Consider the following 17,819-nt stretch of genomic DNA (forward strand, 5'->3'; position numbering starts at 1 on the left):
AGGTAAATGCAAAAGAGAGGAACTTAGTATGGATGTTAAGAATAAAAATAACTCTCATAGTGTGCATAGCAAAGCATGAGATTAGAGTACATGTAGAAACTAGGGTCTGTTATTGTAGATATTTGAGATCCTTTAGTATGTGTATGCATTTAGGAATTCTAATGAGATTGCTTAATTCAGAATTGATTGTCATTGGTGAAAGTGAGTTGGGTAAGAGGAAATACTGTTTTTCTCAAAACTTCCTTATGCAAAGTTGTGCAGGAACTTTTGTCCTTAGTGCCTTTATGACTTTATTTGGGAGTGTTTATCACCTTGAGGATTGCCATCCTTGTATTTATATTCTGTTGTATGGTTCTTGGCAATAAATTGTCAACTTGAAATCTTGATAATTTCACAGGACGAGCTCATGGTAGAAACATTCTTTTCAGTTCAGTGTCCTTAAGTCTTTATTTTTTTTAGAGACATATATCTAAATTCTTACGGTTTGGTATATTTGGGGCTGTTTGAAAATTGCCTGTATGTAGGTGTGTGATGATGAAGGTCTAAATCACTGCAGTTCTTCTGAGTCACTAGTTCAGAATTTATTTTTATTAGAGTTTTATGATTCTTAGAGCCTTTTTGATGCTGAATTTGAATACTTTAAGATCCACACAACACAGTCAATGCACACTATTTTACCTGTAAAGAGAGCTTTTCCATCTCAATATAAAAACCAGATGACATTGAAGGTTGTGACACAGGCATTGTTGGATGCCTGTTTCAGGTTGAGCACTCTCCATGGCCTTGTACTTGAGAATCTATGTGCAGTTTTGGTAAAAAGCCTTTCAGGTTCTACAACTCTCTCTATATCAAAATCTCTTTCTTAACTTGACATTTTGTGAGATTCCTTCCTTCTTGAAAAGGGTTTGGATGTTTGCTAGACAGGCATAGAAGCAATTGAAAGAGTATTTACTTACTTTATGGTTCTATAAGATAGCCGTCTTGGATATTTTCTTGCAATCTCTTGGATAGAAGCACATCCCAAATAGCACAAGATGCTGATCTTTATACATAAAAAGCAACTTAATTGAAGCACAGTTTAGTTCAAATTAGGTAGATGCTTAATTGAGATGGTGCCATTATAAAATGATGATTGACTGTCTCTGGAAAACGACAGCAGTGACAAGTGAAATGGATCTTACATGGAGTTACTGTGGTTATGGTATCTCAGAGGGCCAGGATTATTGTCAGATAATGAACTGTCCTTCAGAACATTGGGTATAAGGTTTTTTGGTACTGCACAGGTGTCTTGTAAAAGGTATAACACATATTATCATTTGTCACGAGGGGAAAGTTTAACAATATTTAAAGTTATAGCTCTGAAAAAAGTTTGCTCTTTTTGTGATTTTAATACTCCTGTTTCAAGTATGCATTGATGATAAAATGCGTTGTAACAAGAAAGGCAGCAAAAATCTGTTGCAATAGATTTCTGTTAGCAGCACTTGTGCACTAGGAGTAACAGTGGAAAGCTGAAAAACAGGGCAGAAATTCACGAAGTAGGATGTGCTTTTTGTACAGTAAGCATCCAGCATCTTCCATAAGATTATATTTAGCTGCATGACTTAAATGTCACCCTGGTTTTAAAAAGGACATTCTGTTCTTTGTGTTTAATTGCAGGGGAGGGGAGGAACTTTCTGATAGCCTAATCTGTTTTCATGGATTTTGCTGCTACCTTAAAGCTTTATGTGGAGACACAGCTCTAGTGTCATCATTATCGTTCAGATAGTCTGTGTTGCTAAAAATGTGTGCTTGAAGTCACATTCTAATATGTTCTGAATGCAGCAGTTTACTGCTAGTATTTCATGTCGTTGTCTAGAGCCTCCATATTTTTTGTACTGTTCTTCAGTGAACCACTTGTCTACACTAAGATTTTTGGTAACATTCAGAGGTCTAGATACATATTTCATGCTAGAAATGTCCTGAGTCAAGGTCGTTTGGGATAAAGGAAGACAAGTATGTTTTTGAGTTTACTCTGCATGTACTAATTAATAAATTAACACTTAACTGTTTCTAATTCTTTTTTTTTTTAATTCCTACTGTTGTATGCCACAGGCTGTGTGACAAACTGAGGAAGGTCAGAGAGGCTACAAAAACATGGAACAATTCTTGTGGGACATAAAGCCTTGCTGAAGTGCCAAGGTGTTACCAATACCATACCAATGTACAAAGTATGGGAAACAAATAGAGGTTATAAGCAGCATGAAAATGTTGGCTGTTTTGTGTTGGTTCGGGGGGGTTTTTTGTTTGTTTATTGAAGAGGATTATGTCTGTAACTGGAATTTCCATGCACCTGACAAATACAATGATATGTAATCCATCTTTTTTAGTATGTTGTTAGAAATAATACAACAATTGTATTCTGGAGTGAGTTGAAGGAAGTTAGAGGCAAGGCAAATCACTTCATAAAATTAATTTCTTACTTGTTCTGAGTTAGTGATGATTTGAAATGAAACTAGAAGTTTGCAGGAATCTAAAGCCTGTCTAGTGCTGCCTTGTGTCATGTTATCTGCTGTGCATGCTAGACCCATGACAGTGAAGAAGTTACTGAACTCTCCTTTGGAATGTCATCTTTGGGGGTGATGTTACTTTTGAATCTTCTGTCAAGTCAAAATTGTACATTTTCTTTCGTAATAGCTTTAGTGCTCACTTGCTTCATTGTAAAAGGTAAATGAGAGATCTGAGAAAGCTTGTCTTCAGAAACATATAGTCAAAACCTTTTTTAAAAAATGCAAAAACGCTACTGTTTAATTTCTTTATTTTAGATATGTATAGGGAAAAGGATGACAGCTTATTTCCTGGTTTTGAGCAAAGATATAACAAGTTTAATGAGAGTGGTTTTTTTTGTTCCTGCTACATAGTATCATTGTTTCTGTTAGCTGGAGTATTTTATGAATTCTGAGAAGTAACACTAAGTAGTACTTGTCAAAACAAACATTGTGATGTGGTCTTTATCTTTTATACATTAGTTTTTAGTAAGTAATTATTCTGGATTATGACTTCAGAGCTTTCATAACTTAGATGAAAGTGCATGGTTTGATGCAGTACCAGGCATCTCCTGATGGTTTTAGGAAAAAATACAGTATTCCAGACTGTAAGCTGTCTATTCATCTGGCTGCACAAGCAAGAAGTGTTTTCTGAGGGATGTATTCTATTGTAAAGAAAAAGAGTGTTTTGTTTAAGCCGTGTGAAGCCCAGAACATAAGTGTAGCCTTAATAATGTTTCTGTTGCTACATAACTGTGTTGCTCGTAGTAAAATTTTCTATCTGTGCTTATATGCCTAGTGCTAATGGAGGTGTGCTTAATGGAAAAAGATGAGAACTTACCTCCACATACATCAGAAGCTAGGAGTCGAATGTTGTTTTATGTCTTTCTCTTTTTATCTAAATACCATTTGGGAATAGATATATTGCTTTCTAGTGGTTGCTTAAAATAATTAGTTTTAAGATAGGGAGGAAATGATACTTAAGTGTTTTTCTTGCTACTCTTTAACAAAAAAAATAATTTGTTTCCTCAAGAGGGTGCTGTCTGCTAGCAGTATGAATTGCAAAAGTGAAGTAGTACTGGTATTCTAGTCTGATTGAGCTTTTATGTTCCTAGTCCAAATTGCTTTAATAAATACGTGTTGTTGTTTTTATTAGTTTGTACATGGATTTACAAATATTGGGGAAAAAGGCTTTAAGTGATGTAATTATTTTATGTTGTTACAGTTATTCTCATGTACTTAGTTCTTGTTTACTACTTTTCACTCACAGATTTTGGTGCATGAAGGAGGCAAACACTGGTCTGTTTTGCAGACTGGAGATGGGAAAGAAATGTCCCTCCAGAGGTTAATCAGGCTTGTGACAGAGAAGCTAAGACTTTTGTATTGCAACTTCACATTAGGCTGCTCTAAACTTGATAATGGGATATTTAACGCTTGAGTAGAACCACCACTGTAGAGAAAAATATGCATACACCTAAAGGAGGATACTGCCAGCAAGATAACAATTTGGTTGCCTGCTTGAGTATTTCTGGAGTACTCGCTGCTATAACTAGTTATTTTCTCTTCCATTCTAAATCTGCTTTAACAAAATACAAATTATGTATTCTCTTTTCTTTTCACCCCATACTCTGTTTACATTTTTGCCATTGATATTTTCACATGTATTAAAAGGCACGCTAATTTCCTACAGCATGGGTTTTTTCCTTTTGAAGGTATCAGAACGGGTAGAGAGAAGACTTCAGGAGATAGAAGAAGAAATGCGTGCTGAAAGACAGCTCGTAGAGAGGCGCCAGGACCAGCTGGGACACATGTCTCTTCAATTACAGGAGGTATGCAAATGAGAGCTTCCCATGTATTTAGGATTTAGTTAGGAATGTGTTCCATTTGTGAGCCTGTACCTGTCAAACTGGCAAAAGTGCTCATATCTTTGGCACATTTTTTAGCTCTCAGTCCAGCTCAGCTTGTTTTGATGACCAGATGGTACCAAGTAAAGTCTCAGTTCTTCATTATACTATCTTGTCTATAATTTAGACCTTTTTGGTAACGGCCACAAATCTTCTAAGAACCTACCCCCTATGCCCTTCCTGAAAACCCAAGCAAACAAAAGCAAGTCATTAACTGGATTTTCTCAATTAAAACATTTTATTTTCTAAAAGGTAAGCTTTGCTTGCTCGTGCAAATGAACTCTTTAATTTATTTCAACAGTCAAAACCACTGTAGTGGCCAGACAGCTTTTCATTGCTTTTCAGTTTCATTCAACAATGCCCAATGAAATATAAAATATTATTTAGGAGACAAATAGAAATGTTTAGAATATAAGTTAAAATTTGAGACAGCTGTTAGCTTTTTTTCTGTACGTTTTAGAAAATATATGAAAAATACTTCTTTTTTTCTGATTTTACTCCTGGTTGGAAAATCTGTGTCTTAACATAGCATAACTTTTTATTTCACTCCCCTTAAGATACAATTTGCAATGTTATCTCTGTCTGTGCAATAGAATACTATGACTGGGAAGAAATAAGCAGTTCCTTGGTTTTCAATTTTAGTATTTGCAGCAAGGCTTTTTGGAAGACATTACACTGTGCAGTGATACTGAAGAACCTGAAGTTAAGAGTGATGCTATGCATTTAATGTAAAGCTAGAGACTGTTCAAAGATGTCATATTTTAGAAGATGAGATCCTTTTTTTGATTTAGATAAAAAGTAGTGTTTATCGAAAGGCTTGTAATCCTTCTGCCAGTATTTTGGAAAGACTTACTGTTTCATTTTCCCCCCACTTGATGTCCTAGTGGGTGATAAGAACTAGAGTGCTGAATTTCAGTTTTCATTGCTCTTTAATATGCCTATGTCTGCTTCTAGATTCTTCAGTAGTGCCTTCAGTCTGGGGAAGGGATGTCTAATGCAATGAATTGGTGTGATTTGATAGTGTTATCTGCAGCATGGAACAATGTTTTTTTATCCTTTTAAAGGGATGATGACTTTACTTTTAAAGGCTTGATGACTTGTAATCTACATTGACACTGCCATGGTTTCCTTAGAAAGAAAACTTGAATTCAAGGGAATGAGTTCAAATGTAGTTCAAGGAATTTTCATATGATCTTTTGTAGATCACATGAATGATCATAGTCTATGTCATCATGAGCCTTCAGGCTGCGTACCTTTATTCTTGGTAGCTCATCGTTTGAATTTCATGCAAAATGAATATGAAATACTAAGTACATCCTAGACCTATTCACCTAAGATGTCCAGCTGTTTTAATAAGATGGTTTAATCCTTTCTTCTGGAAATTCTGTTTTTGCAAGTCATTTTCCCTGAGGAACCCTTTTCTAAAATACAGCTTAAGTTGCTGTATTTTAGAAAGAATGTACTTGAATTGCCTTGTGTACTTTTGCATAGCCTAGTGATTTTAAAGTAAATAAATATTTTGCTACAATTGTTATTTGGATGAAACATCTTTCTGCATAATTTTGAGCTTGTTACTTTGTTATTCTGTTTCTTGTCCTTTGTAATTTGAATTGTGAGTTAAATCGTCTCTTAACTCTGACAATGGCCTCAGTCTTGTGGTGATCGTTGTATGGACATAATGTTCTATTGAAGTCTATTTCTGTTTTCATTTATTTCTCCAAGATGCTTCCCAAGTAACATTGCTGGAAAGGAGGGTGGTGTTTGGGCTGACTTTTGAAATCCTGTCATTTAATATGGCCTGAATGATTTACAGCGAAATGCTATTTAAAGCATTTGTGGCTGTTTAATGATACAATTTTTTCATTAGTTTGCCTGTTACACATTTTAAACCAAACCAAATCAAATGTGACTTTTGCATGTGATCAGTAATTGTTCTAATTAAGAATTCTTGTGAAGTTTGTGAAGTTTAAATGCTATTATTTTTAAGTAAAGTGCAGTGCCTGTAACTGACCACTACTTGTCAGTGTTTTACTGTCTTAAGAGAATCACCTTCCTGAATTGCAATTATTAAATTATATATTTTCAGGATCTAACAGAACATGATGACACATTTGTTTTGTATCTGTACTTGTTTTGTACCTTTCTCTTGTCTGTCTTTTCTTTCTATGAGTTTTTTTTCTATAATGTGCAAACTTCCTGTTTGTATTGTAGTATTATTATAATCATAGACTGATTATGAACCAAGATGATATCTATTTGTATACTGACTGTTAAGAAAACTTGATGTATAAAATTTTACATCTTTAACTTTTAAATTTGCATTTTTCTTTTGAATCTGTAGCCTGTCTGTGCTGTGTGTAGTTGTATAAATATTATTTTCTCTACATATTTATGTATCTTTTACCTTAATGTGTATTGGCGCATTTAAACAGCAATTACTGCAAATTGGAAAATATAAATTAGCAAACAAATTCATGCAAATTGTGTATCTTAATTTTTTTCTATATTCTTTATATAAACATGTTTCTGCTTAGAAAGGAGAACAAATATTCTCTTCTTGCCAGTGGTGTTAACATATATACATGAATTGCTTTAACAACTGCATTTGTTGTGTGAAATGAAAACTATTTTGAGATTCCTCAGTGCTTCTTTTTCTTTGAATATAAGGACACCATCACCTCTTAGTTTTTGTAAGTAATAGTTGCATTTATGCATCTATTTTCTAAAACAAGATCAAGTATCATTCTTAAAAAGAAAATGGGCTGTAGGCAGCTTTTCTGTGTGTTGGGTGTCCTGGATGGCTTTACAAAATTCTGTGCTTGGCTTCCTGGATTTTGGTGAAATGTGTCCATGTGTTCATGCTTTGCATGCTTTAGGTGAACAGAATCATCTTTATTGGACTTCTTGAATCCACTGACTGTGGTAAGGTGGTGACTACAGTTGTATCTTAAGCTAGCAACTTGGGTAGGCCAGGAAGCATTTTTTAACTTTCTCTTTGTGCAGCTGTATACTTAGATTCTGTTTGCCTCCCACTGCAAATACAGTGAACTGTAAGAATCTGGTGGACAGAGACTGGGGTAAACTGATGGTCAAAAGTGTTACTGAACATTGTTTTTTGCATATCTTTATCACCGATCTTTTTAGACAAACATAAACTTGATCTGTGCTCTGAGCCACCTGGATATTTTAGTGCATTGTTGATACTTGCTCTTTGGCTCTGTGCTATGCCACCTGTGGCCAATGGTTTCTGTTTTGATTGTAGTTTGAATCTGTCTTTTGCTTGGAACATCGGCAAGTCTCATTCATATCTGTCACTGAAATAGCCAGGCAGTCTGTTTTTAACAGCCTGGCTGCTATGTTTAGGTAGCATGCTTGGAGCCATGCTAGTCACTAATGTAGCAAGTTAGGGAAAGTACTTTCATTCAGATTATGATGTACATTTCTGCCTTTAAACTATAGCATGAGGCTGCTTGTATGTTTCTGGTAGTATGAAAAACTCACTGATCAGTCTCACTTTGAAAGAGCAAGTTTCAGTTTGTGGTCTGTGCACAGCTTTCAAAAAATCTGGTTTTATTTAAAAAAAAAACAACACAGCAAAACCAAAATAAGACCAAAATCCAAAGCCTAAGAAAAGTTTGTAGGCTTAAGTTGCTGTAAAAGTTATTATTTGCTCTTGAAAGGTTATCATAAGTTGGAAGGATTGAGAACTGTTGTTCCAGAATCCTCCCTATAGTTTTCTTCATGTATAGGAAAAATTGATCTATCAAGCAGTAAGTTATGTTTTTGAAGTTTTGGGGTTCAATAGATAGTCTGTGTATGTGGATGAGGTATGCTCAGTTGGGGTATACCAGTTACATTTGTATTCTAATGCAGTCTTGTGTTAGTGAACTCTTTTATAAAGGCCTGTAAGAATTCCTCTCCTTGGTCAAATCAAAGTTCATCTAGCCTGACCACCTAGGCAGGCAGTGGAACATCTAGCTGGTCCTTCCCAAAACCATGCTGTGAAGACCTTTTCACATGGAAATTCTCTGTCTCCTTGTGGCCGCCTCTGTACCTGCCCCCTCCAAGGCCTCATCAACTCCTTGTCAGTCTCCTTCAAAACAACCTGGACACTAGAGTGCTTTCAGAGGAGGAACTTGGTAGGAGAATCCTGTTTACTGTAGGCCTGTTCCTATTCCTCGGTGCTTCAGCTTCTCTGGGCAGTGTGTGCCTGCTGTTTGGGAGCCATTAGGGAGGAGTGTGTGCTTGAACTGTTGTCCTCAGCATCCTTTTCATAGTTCCCATTTTTGACATTTGACTCCCCCAACCCCTTCTTTGGGGACAACAGATGAAATCGAAGAATCAGTTGGATCTTTACACATTTTGTTTGCTTTTTTTTTTCTTTTACCCTCACAATAGAAAGCTTGTATAGAGATCCTTAGTGGAGAAAAAAACAAGTGTGGCATAAATCAACAAGAGAGGGTTCTTTAAAAAGGAGTACAGAAAGGGGGCAAAACACAGAATTAACTTTGACCTGTACAATTTCTGAATTGTCAGTAAGAGCTGACATTTGTCTGGCTGTGGATGACCAGATGTTTCCATTTCTTAATGACACTGATTAACTGCCTACCTGGCACCTACTGGTACAATGCATGTTTCACAGTTGAAGCAGTGCACATATAATGTGTTTCATTTACTGTCACATCACTTTTTTTTGCAGTATTTTAACTTTGGTGTATCTGTCTATATCTATATATATGTATGAGCTGTTTTTTCCTTAAAATGAAATGGCTATGGGCTAGTTTTACAATATGCAGAAAATAAAACTGAAGGTTATATTTATAGTATCAGTTATAGTACAGGACACATTTTTGTTTGAAATTATTCCAATTTAATAGCCTGAATATCAGTCAGTGAACCTTAGTAAGTTGAAATGGCATATTTATTTCCATGGTTTCTTCTGGGAGTTAGGATGTGCTACTGATGCAGAGTCATTTTTTGCTTTCAGCAGGAATAATCTTTGAAAATTTTACTAGTATTCCTGAATCCAGCCCATATTTTCTTTATGATTCTGATATCTCTAGCCAAATCTGCACATGAAAACATGCATGTTTGGTACTATGTTAATTATTAATTTAGAGCCAAAACTAAAGTTGGCATAAAGTTGACTGTCTGTAACAGAGCTTCTAATTTTGCTGGTAAAACTGATGGTCAGTTACAGTTAATAGACATCATGTATTCCAGGTAGGCTGTTCTGAACCAGTACTTCTGGTCATTAAAAATAAACTAATAAAAAACCCCAAAATAAAGCAAAAACCCAGTCAACTTGGGTAATGCAAAAACGGCATTAGCTGAAGCGATGATCTTAGACTTTTGTTCATGTTGCTTTTTGGGACTTCTCCCAAGAGCCTTTTTGAGTAAAATGTGTGCAGTGTTGAGTTTTATAGTTGACTGGAATGATAGATTTAAATCTCTACTGAATACTTACGAAAATACCTTAAATGTGTTACAGTCTTCTATTATCTGATTAGGAATCAGTATGACTAAAAGTATAACTCTTTATGTGGCATGATATTTTCAGTGGCATAGTTATGATTAATGTCTTCCATGGTCTCAGATTTTAATGTAAGCTGTTCACCCAGGAGAGTAATCCAAACTATACTGAAACCCTTATATTTACTGAGGTGAGGTTATACAAGTGAGGTAAGTATATATAGTCATTTATTTTCTTCAAAAAACTACTTTTAAAGTCAAAACTTCTAAAGCTGAATGCCTGGGTTCACTGAAGTTGATTAATATCTTTTATTCTGTTTTCATACACTGAAATTGCTCTCCAGTGTACAGTGAAGAGAAAATATTCAAAAACTGAATGAAATTGCACAATTTATGGGAACAAATTTCAGGGGTATTTGTTTTGTTGTTGGTCTGTTGTTGTTTTAGCAAGTAATTATGGAAGGAATAGTTGTACTTACTTATACTTCAAGATATGGGATAAAAGTAAAAGATTTGTGCTAAGGTCCCTAATTAATTGATTTGAGACTAGTGTGAAAAATGCTTGGTCATGTTGCACAGATAAAAACCGTGTTTAATTAACAGTTACAGAAATTCATGGCAAATTATCAGTATATGGCTACTGATCTCTCTCAACTAATGTTTCTAAGTGATATTTAAAATGAGCCAATGATATTGCTATGGCTTGAGATATCTAAACTTGGGTTATGTTGTAAATATTACATGTCATTAATATCTGTCATATCTAATACTTTCTTTGCCAGTGATGTGTTCTGCAAATAGTGTTGGTTTGCAGAGCGACAAGATTTTGAAATTGATATTTAAGGCATTATTATTTTTGTAAGATGGTTTAGAAAATGGACATATGTGGTTTTAGATACCTCAGTTTGAGAGGGAATGGGAAAAGTCCCCATGGATTTGTTTTATTTTCTGTTATTGTTGTCAAAGACGGGCACATCAATGTTGATAACTTTGGTCAGGAAAGTTTCAGTTGATTCAGTTGTAGTTCTACAGCTCTAAGTGTCCGTCCAGATTCAGAAAAAATAACCTTTTTTTTTTTCCTTATGACACAATCTTATGGTAGAGTTTTCTTGACTACAGTGCATTGTATTTCATAACATGTGCACTTTATATTAGAGAATATATTCTTTTTCTGTGATATGTACACAGCTAATCTGTAGGGGATCTATAGAGCCTTTTAGACCTGAATCTAAAGGTGTTTGGGGTCAACTTGAGTGTGTGGAGCTCTATACATCGGAAGGATGTTAGACTTTGTGTTTGTCCCTGTTCTCTGCATGGGTGTGTTTATGTATGCATGGACTTATATTTATCTTTTCATAACAATATACATTGGCTCTACATGGAAATATGAGATACAGACAGAAAGCATTTGTCTAGATCTTCTTTCTTAAATGTATCAGCAGATTCTTTAATTTTTAACAGCCTTGGAATGATGGCTTCTGTAAATTTTATAATGAAGTTTACAATATATTTTTCTCCTCTAAAGGTTTTAAGGAAGCAAGATGCTAAAGCAGATGAAACAGAAGAACTCATGAGAAACAAACTTGTGAAATATGAAAGTGAAAAGCACCAGGTAAGACTTAATTTTTTCCTTTCTGTTTGGTTTTAAATGAGTGTATAGTGTCATGTGTTACAATATATGCTTCCTTTTTCTGAGAAACCAGTAGAAAAAAACTTTCTTTACTCTTTAAGAATACAAGGTGCGGAGTTTTTTTCTGCATCAGAGGCACTGAGAGTATAGCTATGCTGAACTTGTGTCTCTCCTTCAAAGCTCTTTATTTATACTATGTTACTTCTGATGACTCTTCCATCCTGCCAGGCAGACAGATTTATCGCTTGAGGATTATCCTTGATTTCTTTCTCTGTTTTGTCTCTGAATTTGTATATAGTCTGCTGTTGCTTATTTGCAGCAGCTCAAAGCAGCTTTTCTTCATCCCTGCAACTAACTCATGCTGGTTATTTTGCACCATAGTCATTTACTCTTACTGAACTCTTGCCATATTGCACTCTTTCTGTTCATAGAAAACAAGATTTCTTGTATTTCTATTCTAGCAGGATACTAGGGCTGTAGTAGGCTTTGCCCAGTTTTTTTCCCACTTGCATCAAGTTTAGCATCTTTCAAAGTTATACCCCTTTATGCTAAGCCTTTATGTAGTGTTTTATGTTATGTTGTTCTCTTCATTCCCTTAATGCTGGTCCTGTTTACATTGCCCATTTGCCAGGCTCTCAACATCCTCCTTGAGATTACTATCTCAACAATAACAATTTCTGCTGTCAAAACCTGTATTTGTTTCCAAGTGGATCTTTGAGCTATTTGTGGAAGAAGTCAGAAAATATTTTGTAGCTTTTGCTTTCGTTTCTTTTTTTTTTTTAATTGTCATCAGTTTGCTGACTATTTCTGATTACACATTTTTAATATTATGTTTTTAGGAAAACTTCCAGTTTTATGAAATTCAGGGCACTTCAGTTTTTTAGTCATCTTGTTTCGAGAATAATTCAAATACATCATCTTTCAAAACACAGAAACCCCACAGGTTTTACCAATTACAGTTCTACCAATGCATGTCATCTTTAACACTTCTATGAATAAAGTGTTTACCAAAGGTGACTTCAAATATTAAGTCATTGTTAATTTTGAGTTTAAAAGTATGTTTCAAATCCAGGGACAATGTTTTTGAAACTTTGTTAAAACTTATCTTCCATTTTTTACTTTTAACCCAGTAAAAATTTGCTTTTGTGATTTTTGTTTTGGATAATATAAATGACTTTGTATCTTCATATGATACAGAATATTGTACAAAAATTATGGACTGTAAGTAAAACTCTTTTTATGTAATTTAAATAAGTATTGCAGGGATTTAGTACAAATGAAGGTTTGCTTTAAATTTTGGATGAATAAAAATACTGTGTATATTATATCGCATTTTAAATAGATGCTTATATGGATTAATTTGTGTCAAAATTAAATGTTAAAATACACTTTTATATTATGATTCATATGTTGCTTTTCTTTCTTCATCATCCTCTGAAATGAAAGCTTGAGCAGGAATTGGAGCAGTCCCGAAAAAAGTTGAGTGAATCTGAAGGCAGTAGAGAAGCTCTTTTGCATCAGGTAACTGCTTTGGTGTGGTAAAAATCCTAAAGTTTTCATATTAGATTGTGTCTGAGGTCTTTTTGTTTAATATTACTATCTCATACTCTGATAGCATTGTTTTATAAAGAAAAAAATGAGGTATAGGAAGACAGGTTTAAGTGTCTAAAATATGTGGACTGAGCTCATTATACTTCTTCTGCTTTCCAAACTTTTATGTGTATATGTTCATATATATTAATTATAGTAGTGGTAATAATGGTATGTTTTCAGTACATAAACACATTATGTGAAATTTCCTTTCATAGCATGCTTTAGAGCAACTTCTGTATTAGTAATCATTGTTCCGCAAAGTGCGTGCTATAATTGGTGAAATCAGATAAATCACTGACCTAGATGTATTTGCTATATTGTAACATGGAATAAGAATAAATAAACAAATACCTGAAAAACTATCTAAAGTGTGCTTCAAACAGTAGCTATTGATGTATCAATGATTAAATATAAAATTTGTAGGAATTTGGATTATTGCTTTAGAAAAAAAGTCCTTTCTCCTAAACATCCTTCTTTCAGAGGAGCTGGATAAAAAGACTGAAATAAGTAGGGAAGGGGAAGCAATTGGCATTCTCATCTTTTAGTTGTTTGACTTGGGTATCTAGCAGAAGTTTGAGTTAGCTATATTACTGTTTTGAATTTAAATCACTGGGCATGGAATATAGGGTAATATGAATTAGAGGTATTTTTCTTCAATTCAGCTTTAGCATGTTGGATTTTCTTTACTTTCCTGCATGTTGTCATCTTTGTAAGTGCTGTACTATATATGATAGGAAAGAAAAATGTGAAAAGCCCCAGTGTTTCTTATGAATAAATACATTGTATTTTTAAGGCGCACAGTTTAAATAAAACATATTGTTTGTTAAATTTGTATAGACGTTTTTACTAGCTATGTAAAGAGACAATTGCAACATATAATTTTTGGTCTAGAGAAATTAATGCTCATCTGTGGTCAACATAAATTAAAATATTTCCTTTAATTTTGAATAATCACTTTGTGGCCTGTAATTAGGAGGTAGTTTGTCTTTGTGTTTACCATCTGCAGTACTCTCAAGATTTATTTATAAATATTTTTTGTGTGTACTATTTTTTTTAGCGTTTAATACAAGTATGGTATTTACTTTTTTGTTCTGTTTTTCATTAAACATTTGATGCTTGTGCATATATTTTAGATTGAGGATCTTCGTTCCCAGCTTTTGAGAGCAGAAGAAGACCGTGTAGAATTGCAACATCAGCTTTCATATGCTGCTATGCATCGCCAGAGTTACCAGGATGTACAAGATGATGACAGGAGAATTAGAGCAGGTACAACTAACGTTTTGCACTAGAGGCCTGCAAACTAGTTAGTAGGCATGGACATTATCTTAGAGTCACAGTCTAATTCTTCTATTATTTCAACAAAAACAGCCATTTAATTAATCAGATATAAGTTAATAAATATTGGCACCTGAATATTAACAGACAAATAGCAATGACAGTTAATTTATTATAAAATATTTTGATTTGCATGGTTAAAACAAATGAGACAATTTCAGCAAACTGAATAGTGTTTTTACAGAAGAAACACATTTGTATTATTTTTAAGTAATCATTTTCCAGAAAACTTGCATTTCAGTCCATTTGCAGTTTGAATTCTGCCATCTTGAAAATCATAACAAGAGTCATTGACTAGGTGCTTAATAAGGCTGATGATTTTCTGGTAGAATTTTCAAGCAGCATGTTCCTGAGTGGCTAAGAAAATTTTGATGATGCAGTCAGGGCTTCTGTTTGCGCTATGCTAGTGTTTTAGAGTTGGAATAGTTTCATTTAGAAGACAAATACTTTAAACTATTTCAAGATACGATTGCATATTAAATTACCACTTTAGCAAGGTCTTCAATTAATTGTTAGTTATCTGTCTGTATTTAAACTTTTCAAACATAATCAGAAGGACATTAGGGAAAGTCTTTCTCCTTATTAACATAGAAATGTATTACTCAAGGTAATACAGGAATAATGACTCCAAGTCCAGTGTCTAGGGGAATGTTTAATCGGTTTGGCTAATGACGTATTTTTGTATTTTCGTACTTCAGCTTCTGAGTTATCTTGGTTTTTAAAATAGGACTCTGACTCTGCGTTTTACAAATCTCAGAGCACTGGAAATTGACTGGATTTTTTTATGTGGCTTAGCTTCAGAAATGTAATGCAAAGTAATAATTTCAATAATTTTTCTCCAGTCATGCTAATGTATCTGCTTAAAAGTTAATTTATTTGAAACAATATGCCTTTCATGTTAATAAAAGCATGTTTTAATTTTCCTATTAGTCTTATAAATCGAAACAAGATGTAAAAATATGAAGAAAATAAAAATATACTGGAACTGTTAAGATTCAATAGCAAGTTATATAAATGTATGCACATGTTTCACCTTGCTGTGTAATTTCTGTTTCTTCAAAGATGCACGGGAAGAAGACAAATGGAGATTTTTTTTCTTTTGCCTCTAGTAGTTGTTTATGACTAAAGACCTTTGAATTTCTGAGAGAATTTAGAACTTACTCTTATCAAAACCTTTGGTTGTAGTTGCAGGATTCAGACATAAAATTCACAGATAATGTGACTTTCAAATTAGGAGGTATTACTCTGGTGAGATAAAATCTTGGCCTTGAAGCTGGTGGCCAAATCTCATTTACACCAGGACTTTCCCATTGTTTCTTCCATTCTATTTCATTTTATTCAGTTTTGTTGGGGCTTTGGTTGTTTTGTTGTTTTGGGGTTTTTTTTGAGGGGAGCAGGTGTGTCCAGGGGGAAAAGTGGAAAACCCCTATAAAATGACTGAAAAATACTGTTTAATTCAGTAAAATGCTATTAGGTTATGATTCAGGTATACCATTTTTCACAGATATTTTGGTCAAAATCAGCAGTTACAGAGTAGCCTCAAGTAGAGAAGCAAATTGCCAAAAGTGAAATGAGATAAAATTAATTTATCACAAGCTGGTATTTCTACTGAGTCTGTTCCTCTGTTCTTGCTGTTTTACAGTAGCTGAAAAATATGAGAGAGAGAAGCAGGATCTAGAGAAACTTATTTTGGAACTTAAAGCAAAGCTGAGTCATAATGCTGTAATGTCAGAGGTAGAGGAACTGAAGAGATGTATAGAGCGTAAGGACAAGGAGAAAGCACAGCTTGTAATGCACATACAGGTAAGTCGGGTTTTGTTGCTTTTTGTCAAGTGGCACTTTTTTGGTTTTTCAATAATTTCTCATCTGTTTAACATTAGGTGATAGATTAGGGATTAACCTTTAAAACTGAGTAACTGTTGTGCTCGTTGTTATTTATTGTGTAAATAACTTTGGAAAGGGATTTGAGTTTGCTGACTTTTTTTCTCTCCCGTGTAACACAAAAAAGGTATTTGCTCTATTGCCCATGATTTCATGGTTTGGATTCCTTCTCTTTCCCATGTGGAAAGAAAAGTTGATCTGATTTTATCAGCACTTACCATTAATAATGGTTTTTGGAACTACTTTTATAAGGTAGTACTTCCTTATTCCCCATTCCATCATTCCTCAGAACTAAAGTTCAACTTTAAAAATTGAGATACCTTGTTCTGTGAGAGAGTGCAGTAGAGTAACAAGTGTAGATCACAACTTCTCTCTTTTTTGCAATTAGATGCAATATAATAATATAATCATAAGTATTAATAGTCTTCTTTATGGTAAGCACATACTGTTTAATGTGATTCTCTATGAAAAGGATAACAGCAGCCTTTTGTACTGGAATTTTAGTTTTGACCATAAAATGAGATCTAAGTAGGCAGTAGCATTCTTATTTAAGATGGGAAAGTTCTGTATTTTTTGCTCCTGTCTAGATTTGTCATTGGTAGTAGTATGTCTAAACAGTATCAATTTTCTTCTGTCTTCCATGACTGTCAGGAGAAAAGAGTTTGTTAGCAAAACCATGTGCATTATTTCAGTAGTCAAGGACTTAACATTTTATTTTGCTTGTATTTTGGCATTCTGTAAGCAAGAAATTTAGTATTTATTTTCCTAGTGAAGGTACTTACCTTGAAATGATGTTGCATCGTGTTGGAAATTCAAATGTAGGAGTTTATTTTTTTGTCTTTTCATAGATTTACAGGACTATACTGTTCAGTTTACTTCTACTGCTCTTTTACCATGAAAACTTCTGTGCTGATTTAAATCAAACTAATACATCAAATTACATTTGGAAAAAAAAAGCCATGTCAAAATAAGTTCCTATGTGCTTTATGAAATTCGGTCATTGAATAGGTTTGAAAAGACCTAAAGTGTTTCTATAGGGGATAAGACGAACAGAACTCATTTCCTGGTGTCGATCAGCATTTGTATTTTAGCTGGTTAATACAACCCATGACTAACTGAAAACATTCTGGTATTTTGTTTGTTGTGCCTGAGAAACTAATTATTTTGGTGACATGAATTAATTGAATAAAAACCCACAGAAAAACAATTATTTTAAACTTCTGCTTGCAGAACATGCTTTCTTAAGAATCAGAATGATTTTATAATACTAATTTCCTGCTCTGAAAATACTCATTCAAGAGTGCTCAGTTGGGGTCATTGTCATTTCTCTGAGTTAGAAATCTTTGACTTCCCTCATTTTCTCAACAGAAAATACTTTGTACTTCTTATCTGCTTCCCACTGCCTTTCTCCTACAGGGGCAGTAACAGGAAAATAGCTAGTGTGTTTTTCTTTTAATGAGACATCAAGGAATGCAAGGATGT

The 17,819-nt window shown here is 34.1% G+C and overlaps 1 protein-coding gene across 4 annotated transcripts in view; it reads left to right on the top strand.

The window, feature by feature from the left end:
• The window catches only part of CEP128 (centrosomal protein 128), a 115,581-nt gene that overhangs the window by 13,097 nt on the left and 84,665 nt on the right, over window positions 1-17,819 (top strand). For all 4 annotated transcript variants that reach the window (XM_048307579.1, XM_048307578.1, XM_048307580.1 and 1 more), the window contains exons 9-13: window positions 4,235-4,351; window positions 11,424-11,510; window positions 12,975-13,049; window positions 14,255-14,387; window positions 16,099-16,259. In XM_048307579.1, the coding sequence (XP_048163536.1) occupies window positions 4,235-4,351; window positions 11,424-11,510; window positions 12,975-13,049; window positions 14,255-14,387; window positions 16,099-16,259 (573 nt within the window). The remainder of the gene's footprint in view (window positions 1-4,234; window positions 4,352-11,423; window positions 11,511-12,974; window positions 13,050-14,254; window positions 14,388-16,098; window positions 16,260-17,819) is intronic.

The sequence above is a fragment of the Corvus hawaiiensis genome, chromosome 6 (assembly GCF_020740725.1).
Source record: "Corvus hawaiiensis isolate bCorHaw1 chromosome 6, bCorHaw1.pri.cur, whole genome shotgun sequence".
In the NCBI taxonomy this organism is placed as follows: Eukaryota; Metazoa; Chordata; class Aves; order Passeriformes; family Corvidae; genus Corvus; species Corvus hawaiiensis.